The sequence below is a fragment of the Apium graveolens genome, chromosome 8 (genome assembly GCF_009905375.1).
Source record: "Apium graveolens cultivar Ventura chromosome 8, ASM990537v1, whole genome shotgun sequence".
NCBI classification, from domain to species: domain Eukaryota; kingdom Viridiplantae; phylum Streptophyta; class Magnoliopsida; order Apiales; family Apiaceae; genus Apium; species Apium graveolens.
The window spans coordinates 253,552,152-253,562,476 of NC_133654.1; the positions used below are offsets into that span (position 1 = coordinate 253,552,152).

Below are 10,325 nucleotides of genomic sequence, written 5' to 3' on the forward strand. Positions count from 1 at the left end.
TGTATATCAACAGAGAGGCTCTGATACCACTTGTTACTTGTTAGGTCACACAACACTATAGAAGGGGGTTGAATATAGTGTTTATACAATCAAATAGATTTAGAACACAAAGTATGTAACAGTAATCAAGTTTATTCAATATAATAAGCTCTGTTACAAAGTAGGTTAAACTACTCTCTCAGTGATGAACAATATCACTAAGAGCTGCTAGGTTATAATGAATAATCTTCTCGTGAATGATAACACATATAGTGTAAACCCTAAGTTGTGTTTATATAGTACACAGTTACAAGATATTTTCTAATTGATATGGAATATAATTATGTCTCCTAAAATATATCAATCAGATATTATCTTTTTACAAGTCTTCTAGTCTTCCAACTCTAAAGCATATCTTCCAGTGTTTTAGTCCAGATCCTCTCCTATAAATTAGCCGCATTCCTTATCTGAAGTACCCGCACTTAAGTCCTGATATAAATCCTGACGGCCTTAAGTTCTGATATAAGTTATGACTTCAGTAAGCTCTGATTTCTATTAAGTCCTGATAAGTCCTGATATTAAGTTCTGAAACTAAACACATCAGATTAGTCATGACATCACAAATATATCTTACAGGTTTACTTATGCGGAACCCAAATCCTAACAAACTCATATGTAAATATTTCGCTAACTAGATTAACATCAATCATGTACCTAAATCCATGGTTGACATACTAATCCTCTTATATATATGGTTAACTTATATTCTATGAGTGTTTAATTTATTTAGCCCTTTAATAATCATTTGGTTGTTGTTAATCTTTCTCATGGCTGACATGGAAAATAATCTTGCTTCAGTTGATAGCACTAGGACTGATTGGAGGGTTCGTGTATGTATTACTCGAATGTGGCCTTCATTTTCTCACATTCAACAATTTCGAGGTGTTAATATAATTTTGCTTGATTCTGAGGTAATGTCGTTCACTTTATAAAGTAGTAGTATATGATCAATGTTTATATAGAAGAGTTTCTTAATGAGCCAATATTATGCAGGATTTTAATGTCTTTGCATTTGTGAATCGTGTGATTTGGCATGATGTTAGCAATATCATACTTGAAGGAAACGCATATGATATTCACAACTTTATAGTAATGGAGCCTGCTGGACTTTTGATACATATATCTTCTGATAAGATTATTATTTTCGCACATGATACCACTGTCCATCCAGTTCCTTTTGAAGTAAATACCATTCCAAGGCACAAGTTTGAGCTTAAGACTATTCCTGAGATTTCTGAACTTACAATGTCATGTGCCCCCTGTACATGCTATAGGTATTTATGTATCTTATCACACAATTGTTTTTATTTTAAATGATCCTTTAAAAATTCTAATTACATGACACTGCATAGATATTGTTGGAATGGCTCAAAACATTGAACCAGTAAAGGAAGTTTATACACGATTTGGTGAGAAAAATTTTCTTCGTTTTGAGTTATTTGATGGCAGGTAAGACCATCATTTCACTATTAAATGTAGTTTTGATCAGTGTTTTCCAATGTTGATATGATTGTCTATCTTTGTTTCCATATTAGCAACGTGGTTAAGATTTGTGTTTGGGATCAATTTACTGATGATGTAGCTAATGCGCTAGAAGGAAATGTTATGTATCCTCCAATAGTGATACTGACAACAATGAGGCCACTAATCCAAAATGGTTCCATTTACTTTCAATCTACATATCTTTACTAGAAACTATAAATTTTTTTCATGGTGTAAACTAAAGATTATTGGTATACTGCGTCTAATAGGTTCGCTGCAGATAAGAAATTCATCATGTTGCAGATTTATTTAAATATTAATCATCCGGTTGTTGAAGTGTTGAGGCAAAGGTATAAACACTTTTTGCGTAATGTAAATTATTACTATTGGGAGAGATATAAACATGATTGAGTTGTATAAACTCTGATGAATATGCTCTGTACTATTGTGTTTATAGGATACTTGGTGGAGCAGTCTAAATAAACTACTTTTTGCGTGAAGTCTTCCCTACGCATTTGCATTCAAGTTATTGATAATAAGTTTTAGGCGGATTGTATAATGGAATGTCTGCTATTTTGCATTACATTTGAGTTTTTATCATTTCAAAGATGATTGTTTTGAGATTTCAATATTCAGCCAAACTTTCTCTTATGAATTGAAATTAATTTTAATGTAGACTCATATGAATGTTTTACTCATCTAATCATTTGTTATATGTCATTGCCGAAATCAATGTTTACTTATGACATGTAAATATAATTTTACATTTTGCTATTTGTTATGGATAAAAAACTAATATATATAATTGTTGTATTTATTACTAAGGTACGTGAGCTCAAGCCCTTTAATGCCTGCTCTCGTGTTTCGTAGCTTAACTCTGCCTTTACGAGATGTCTACGTATCTCTGTGAATTAGAGAATCAAGCCAAAAAATGTAGTTCTAATTTGTGGGGTGAGACCCCTTATATAGATGTTGGAAGTCCTTGAATTGGACTTGGTATAGGAGACTTGGTGGGCAAGTCTCGTAATTAGAATGGACTTTGGAGTCCTAGATAGTAGGAAACTGATTCCTTATCCTTTTAGGTCCCCTTGAGGCCAATCTACAAGGATTTATATCCCCACTAGGACTTATCTTAATAGCTGTTTTTCTCCCTTATTTATTAATTACGAATTTAATAAATAATCAGGGTTTTTGGGCCTTCTTTGTCTCATCAGACCTGATCCGGTCCATCAGGCCTGATCAACATGTTAACCTTTCTGGTCTGAATGTCATACATCTTCTTATTGGGCCTTGGAGCCCAAACTGTAATAACTAATTATATAATCAGGATTTATTCATCCCTATCATTTGCCCCCCAACTTTTGAGAAACCGTATAAGATTTCGCGAAAGTTAAGTTCACTTATTCCCTTACTGGGTATCGTTTTGCGTAAAGTGTGGAGCGACCTACACGTTTACAACAATTTACTTTTATTCCCTTTATTCAGGAATTATCTTAATTTCCAGGAATTTTTCCCTAGACTCCGGGATTTTTTCTTAATTTTCAGGATTTTTTCCTTTAATTTCTGGAATTTATCCTTATTTTTCTGGGATTTTTCAGACTTTCAGCCCTTTTTCGACCAGGATCCTAGTCGAAATTTCGACCTGGATCCTAGTCGAAAATATGGGTCAGTCTTGCAATCCTGGTCGAAGGAGTTCGACTAGGATCCACGACCTGGAATTCGACTAGGATCTTAGTCGAACTTTCGACCTGGATCTAGGTCGAAAACTTACCCCTCTTTTCAATTCCTGGTCTTGAACTTTTCGACGAGGATTTCGACCAGGATTCTAGTCGATGTTTCGACCTGAATCCTGTTCGAAAATTCTCTGTTTCTCATGCTTCCTGGTCGAAGGATTTTGACTAGGATTCACGACCTGGTTTTCGACCAGGATCCTAGTCGATTTTTGACCTGGGTTTTAGTCTAGGTTTTAAACCCCATTCTTGAAAAATACTTGGTTTATTTCGACCTCATTCCTGGTCGAAGCTTCGACCTCAATCCAGTCCTGTTATTTCCGTTGTTTTCGTGTGTCTAGTCGAAAAATTTCGGGCAGGATTCACGACCTGGAATTCGACCTGAATCCTGGTCTTTTTTACCCGTTATTTTCGGGTGCCTACTCGAAAGATTTCGGGCAGGATTCATGACTTGGAATTCGACCTGAATCCTGGTCTTTTTTCCCGTTATTTTCGGGTGCCTGCTCGAAAGATTTCGGGCAGGATTCACGACCTGGAATTCGACCTGAATTCTGGTCTTCCACTAGCAAAATTCATTGGGCCTTACAACTTTTAGGGCTACAATTTAGGTTATTATATTTTCCAAATCTTAATTGGATTTGGGCCTAGCCTTCTTTATTGGGCCTTATTTTAGCGGGCTTCTTTATTGGGCCTTGAATCTTATTGGGCCTTATTTCTTATTGGGCCTCTTTATTGATTTGGAATTCTCTAGAATTCCTTGGAATTATTCTGGAATATTCCTTTTTTCTGGGCTTTTTTCTTTGGGCCTCTTTCCTTAATGGGCTTTCGTCCCTTCAACTTCCCTTTTCCTCTTATATAATGGAGTAAGGAGAGGCTACTTCTGCTCACTTTCTCATTTCTAAGTTTTTCCTCTTTCTCCTCTTGCTAAGTTTCTCAGAGTAATAACAGCAAGTCGGAGCTCAAAGCCTTTTTTAGGAGCGCTTCTTCAGGTAAAATCCCTCCCTTTACTTCTTGTGTTTTCTTTTCCATTTTTTTTTTAGGATAACATGTCTATGTGCCCCCTTTTCAGATGGCTGACAAGAAAATGACTCGCTTGGCCAAAATGAACGTGGCTAGAAATTCCAACGAATTCCCTATTAGATCAAGGTACACTTCTTTAATCGACATGATCAACACTCGAGGGGATGAGTACCCGTCTGATGCGCATCTGGATGCGCACGACCATATTAGTGCTTTGTAGGATCCCAAGGAGCTGGAAAAGTTGAGCAGCTGCTTCAAAATCAAGGAACCTTTTAAGCTGGTTCTTGCAGGTCCGGCCGATAGGGCCTGCCAGTGGAAGAAGGACGCCTTATGCGTATATAGGGATACTCTAAGGGCAGGTATCAGACTTCCTTTTCATCCGTTCATTCCTCTATTACTGGTTGATGTGGGCATCAGCCCTTGCCAACTCCCCCCAATTCTTGGAGGCTCATTATGTGCTATCTGTCACAATGTGCCAAGCACAATGTCCCTACTTCCGTTGCCGTTTTCTGGAAAATTTTCCAGTTCAAAAATAGCCCTGATAAAAGTCCGGGTTGGGTTTCTCTAAACCAGCGCCCCACTATTCCCCACATTGTGAAGGGGAAGTCCATCCCGGACAACAACTTGGGGTGGAAGAAAAAAAAAATTGTTCGTCGTTTGGGAGGGTGGAGATTGGGGCACCCTATTTCGATCGTCTTTTGGGCTTGTCGTCGATGGGAGCCCAAATGATATAACTCTGTCTGAGGAGGAGGCTAGATCTTTCAACCTCCTTACGCAAGATAATGTGACTTCCCATTCTTGGGACCTTATCGGGAGATCGTCCTGGTAGAACGCGGCCTCTCGCCCGTCCCTAAGAAAAGTAAGTTTCCTTCCTTACCTCTTTTTTATTTCCTTTATTTTTTATTCCGCTGATTCTTCAACTTATCTCGCTTGTCGTAGTGGCTGAGAAGATTGAGGAGGCTACCAAGCCTAAAGACCTGGAGACAACCAGGATGAAGCGGGCTGGAAAGGTCTTTAAAGACCCACGCCTTGGTGACCGCTTCCCTGAGTTCCTCCTTCAAGCAATGGAACCAGGCGAGGAAGGCCCCAACCAAGTTTTGCGCACCAAGCAGAGGCCAGGGGCCTATTTTCAACCTGCTTGGGGGATCCGGGGCAAGGATTCAATCGTTGGCAGCACGGCGCTGTCCAAGGAATGGTCTAAGCATTCCATCTCCCCGGTGGACTATCAAGACTTTGTCATTCAACAGGACTTAGAGGGGAATGAGCTTTTCGGAGCCCAGGCTTTAGCGACGGTACGTCCTTTTCCTATGCCCTTAATACTTGCCTTTTTACGTTTCTTTTCTCATACTTTTGCTGCTTCTCTTGCAGGCTAACGCCCATTTCCAAGGGGCGATTCACCAAGCTAAGGCTTGGAAGGTTGGCATGGAGGATGCTAATAAGAAGTTGGAGGAGGCCAACCAGAGAATAGAGGCCCTTGAAGCTCAACTGGCCTCTTCCACTTCTGACCTGGAAACGGCCCGGGCTGAAAATGTTATTCTGAAGGCTCAGAAGGATAAAGCCTTTGACGGCTGGATGGACACCCAGGAGTTCAAGGACTTGATGGTGGAGCACGATGCCCTCCTACACCCAGTTAGCTATAAAAAAGGCTGGGATGCTGCTGTGGAGGCCGTCCAAGATGAATTTCCAGAAGTCCTTGAGCAGTCCTCCTTTCCTTGCCCTGTGCGAGTTCCGGAGCTTGGGGGTGTTACTGACAAGCTTGTTGATCTGATCAAAGACGGCCCTTCAGGGAGCCCAAGCCACAAGAGGAAAGAACTCGAGTCCAGCTTTGGGGAGGAGGAGACTTCTTCCGAAGAAGATTCTGCGCCTGCTGTGAAGAAGGTCAGGGTGGAGGAGCCTCCAAGGGCTGCGCCTCAGAATCCAGTATCTCCCGCATCATCCAAAGCATCCGAAGGCGGTTCTGATGGAACCTCTACGGGGACTTCTGAGGGGACGACTGAGACGTTCGAGGAGACTTCGGATAGTGGTTCCGAAGAATCCGAGCCTTCCGAGGCCTAAGTTTTTTTTTATGTATATCTTCTTCCTAGACAATATGTGAACTTTGTTTATGTCAGAACTTGTTACCCTTCGGGGTTATTACATATGCTGCTTTCCTTACTTGCCTCTTTCTACTTTATCTTTACAATCTTAATATGCATTTGAACTTTAAACATCCTTAGATTGAAATAATTTCAAACTCTTTAATATGAAGTCTGGTTTTCCAAAACCTTACATAGCATGGGCTCGACCCTAATCAATAATAACTAGAAAATGTAAATTCTACTGGAATATAAAATCCTACGCAAGCAAAGCTTCAAGGTGCTTTTAAACCTACTTGCCACAATGGCAAGTGAGAATCGTACTTCGACTATCTTACACGTAGTAAACCTTCAGGTTTTGTGCGTGCCAGGTTCTCGGGACTTCAAAACCATCCATAGTCTCCAGCTTGTAGGTTCATCTACCCTGAACGCTCTTGACTCTGTACGGCCCTTCCCAATTTAGGGCAAGTTTTCCTTTCTGTCCTACACCAGAAGCTTCCACTTTCCTTAATACCAAATCTCCTTGCTTGAAGAATCTCTCTTTAACCCTTAGGTTGTAATAAAATAAAGCTTTTTCTGGTATTCCACTATCTTTGCATGTGCCTCATCTCGCACTTCATCAATTAGATCCAGGGCTAACCTCTGCCCTTCCTCATTTTCTTCTGTATTGAAAGCCCGAATCCTTGGAGAAGAATGTGATATCTCCACTGGAACTACTGTTTCTGCCCCATATGCCAACATGAAGGGCGTCGCTCCTGTCGTGACTCTACAGGTAGTCCTATAGGCCCATAATATGGGAAGTATCTCATCCACCCAATTATTTCTTGACTTCTCGATCCTCTTTTTTAGTCCATCCAGGATTATTCGATTTGCTACTTCCGCTTGCCCATTGGCTTGTGGGTGAGCCACAGAGGTGAACCGTAACTCAATTTCATTTTCTTCACAATACTTCTTGAATTCCTCATTGTTGAATTGTGTTCCATTGTCAGTGACGAGGATACGGGGAATTCCATATCGGCACATAATGTTTTCCCACAGGAATTGTGCAACCTGCTTAGTTGTGATCTTGGCCAAGGGTTTGGCTTCGATCCACTTGGTGAAATAATCAATGGTTACAATCAGAAACTTTCTTTGTGTCGTGGCCATGGGAAAAGGCCCCAAAATATCCATTCCCCACTTAGCAAAAGGAATGGGCGAGTTGATAGAGGTCAGCATCTCGGGGGGTTGTCTAACAACAGGTGCATGCTTCTGACAGCGGTCACATTTCTTCACATATTCTTTGGCATCAGCCATCATTTCTGGCCAATAAAAGCCTAAACGAGTTATCTTATGAGCCAAAGCCCTGCCCCCCAAGTGTTGTCCACAAATGCCTTCATGCACTTCTTCAAGAGCCAAGTGTGCCTCATCGGGCCTGAGACACCTTAAATAAGGAACCACGAAAGATCTTTTGTACGGAATCCCATCTATTAAAGAGTACCTTAGTGCGCAAACAGTTAACTTCCGTGCTTCAGCTGCATCGCTTGGCAACCAACCGGTTTGAATGTGAGCCTTAATAGGATCAATCCACGACGTCCCCAGGCCTATAGGAGCCACAAGTTTAACATCTATGCTTCTAGTCTTCAAAAAACGGAAGTACACATTTCCTGAACTTTCTTCTATCTCCGATGAAGCAAACTTTGATAACGCATCCGCCTTAGCATTTTCTTCCCTTGGAATGTGCTCAACATGGCATTCATTAAATTGGGTCATCACCGCCCTTATTAGGCGGACATACTTAGCCATCGTATCATCCCTTGCCTCAAATTCTCCCTTTACCTGGGATATGATCAGCTTCGAGTCCCCACGGACCTTTAAGTTTTTGACCCTAAGTGTTCCCGCTAGGCCAAGGCCAGCTATCAGGACTTCATATTCTGCCTCATTGTTTGTGGTTGGGAAGTCTAGATTCATAGCATACTCAATTAAGAACCCATCAGGGCTTTGCAAAACCAATCCTGCTCCACTGGAGTTTGTTTTTGATGCTCCATCAAAATAGAGAACCCAATATTCTTTTTCCTTCTCTTTGTCCCCATTACCGACTCCCTTGTCTTGTGGTGTGGTATCTCCCTTCCCCCCGACTTCTTGGTTGGGCATGGTACATTCCACAATGAAGCCAGCTAGCGCCTGGGCTTTTATTGCCATTCGCGGCTTATACTTGAGATCGAACTCTCCCAGCTCTATTGCCCACTTAATCAATCTCCCACTTGCCTTGGGACTGTGAATGATATTTCTCAGTGGCTGATTTGTTAGCACCTCAATCTGATGAGCCTGAAAGTAAGGACGCAGCTTTCTCGAAGCCATTACCAATGCTAGAGCAAATTTCTCGATAGGTGAATAATTCAATTCAGCACCATGCAGAATTTTGCTGACATAGTATACGGGTTTCTGGACTTTTAGTTCCTCCTTAACCAACACTGCGCTCAAGGCACTCTCTGAAAGAGCCAAGTACAAGAACAAAACTTCACTCAAAACTGGCTTGGCCAATAACGGGGCTTGCGCCATATATTGCTTCAATTCTTCGAAAGCCTTCTGATTTTCTTCGCTCCATACAAAGTCCTTAATATTTTTTAATGATTTAAAGAATGATAGGCACTTGTCTCCTGACTTGGAGATGAATCGTCCCAGCGCAGCAACCCTTCCTGTGAGCTTCTGAACATCCTTGACAGTTTTTGGTGGTTCCATGTCCAGGAATGCCATTATTTTATCGGGGTTAGCCTCAATTCCTCTCTTTGAGACCATCAATCCCAAGAATTTTCCAGATCCTACTCCGAAAGCACACTTTGTAGGATTCAACATCATCCTGTGGTACTTCAGGACCTCGAAAGCTTCCCTCAAATGGGTTATATGATCAGTCTTTACTAGACTCTTGACTAACATGTCATCAACATAGACTTCCATAGTCTTACCAATAAGATCCTTAAAAATTTTATTTACCAACCTTTGATAGGTGGCTCCCGCATTCTTAAGACCAAACGCCATAACAAGATAACAATAAACACCAAAGTCAGTGATAAATGATACCTTTGGAATGTCATCCTTGTGCATCTTAATCTGGTTATATCCGCTAAACCCATCCATGAAACTCAGCATCTCATGCCCAGCAGTGGCATCAATCAAAGTATCAATCCTTGGCAATGGAAAACAGTCTTTAGGACATGCATCATTCAGGTCAGTGAAGTCTATACACATCCTCCACTTCCCATTAGCCTTCTTCACCATTACAGGGTTCGCTAACCATTCCGGAAATTGAATCTCCTCAATGAAACCAGCCTCTAAGAGCTTTTCTACTTCCTGTTTTATAGCCTCTTGTCTTTCGGGGGCAAAATTTATTTTCTTTTGTTTCACTGTCTTCCTGCTTGGATCCACATTCAACTTCTGAGTAATCAGCCCCGGGTCTATGCCTGGCATATCAGCTGCTGACCAAGCAAACACATCGTTATTTTCTTGCAAAAATTTCACCAACTTTCCTCTAAGGGGCTCCTCTAATGCGGCTCCAATAAAAGTCATCTTCTCAGGATTCTCGGGGTCTAAAGGAATCGAAACCAAGTCTTCTGCTGGCTTTCCTCTTTTCTCATCATTTTCTCGGACATCCAAATCTTCAATAGGAAGAACCTGCCCCCCGACTCCATCTGCCCTCAAAGAGGCCACATAATAGCTTCTTGCCATTTTTTGATCTCCTATTTCTTCTCCAATCACATCTCGAGTCGGAAATTTCATAACTGAATGATAAGAAGAAGGGACTGCCTTAAAGTCATGTATCCCTGTTCTTCCCATGATAGCGTTGTAGGTCGAACTAGCCTTTACTACCATAAAGTCCAACATCTGTGTTGCTTGCCTTGGTTCCGTACCTATGGTGGTTGGCAACTTGATTATCCCTTCTACAGGACATTCTACTCCAGCAAATCCATATATCGGCATATCGGTTGGCGTCAACTGGGAGTCA

General features: G+C 41.2%; 1 protein-coding gene across 1 annotated transcript; it reads left to right on the forward strand.

The window, feature by feature from the left end:
• Positions 1-806: 806 nt before the first annotated feature.
• LOC141680661 (uncharacterized) lies at positions 807-2,000 on the forward strand. The gene is made up of 6 exons (XM_074486828.1): positions 807-950; positions 1,033-1,300; positions 1,392-1,488; positions 1,575-1,646; positions 1,791-1,871; positions 1,979-2,000. Exons 1-6 carry the CDS (start codon positions 807-809, stop codon positions 1,998-2,000), a joined length of 684 nt encoding a protein of 227 aa, XP_074342929.1.
• Positions 2,001-10,325: the final 8,325 nt, after the last annotated feature.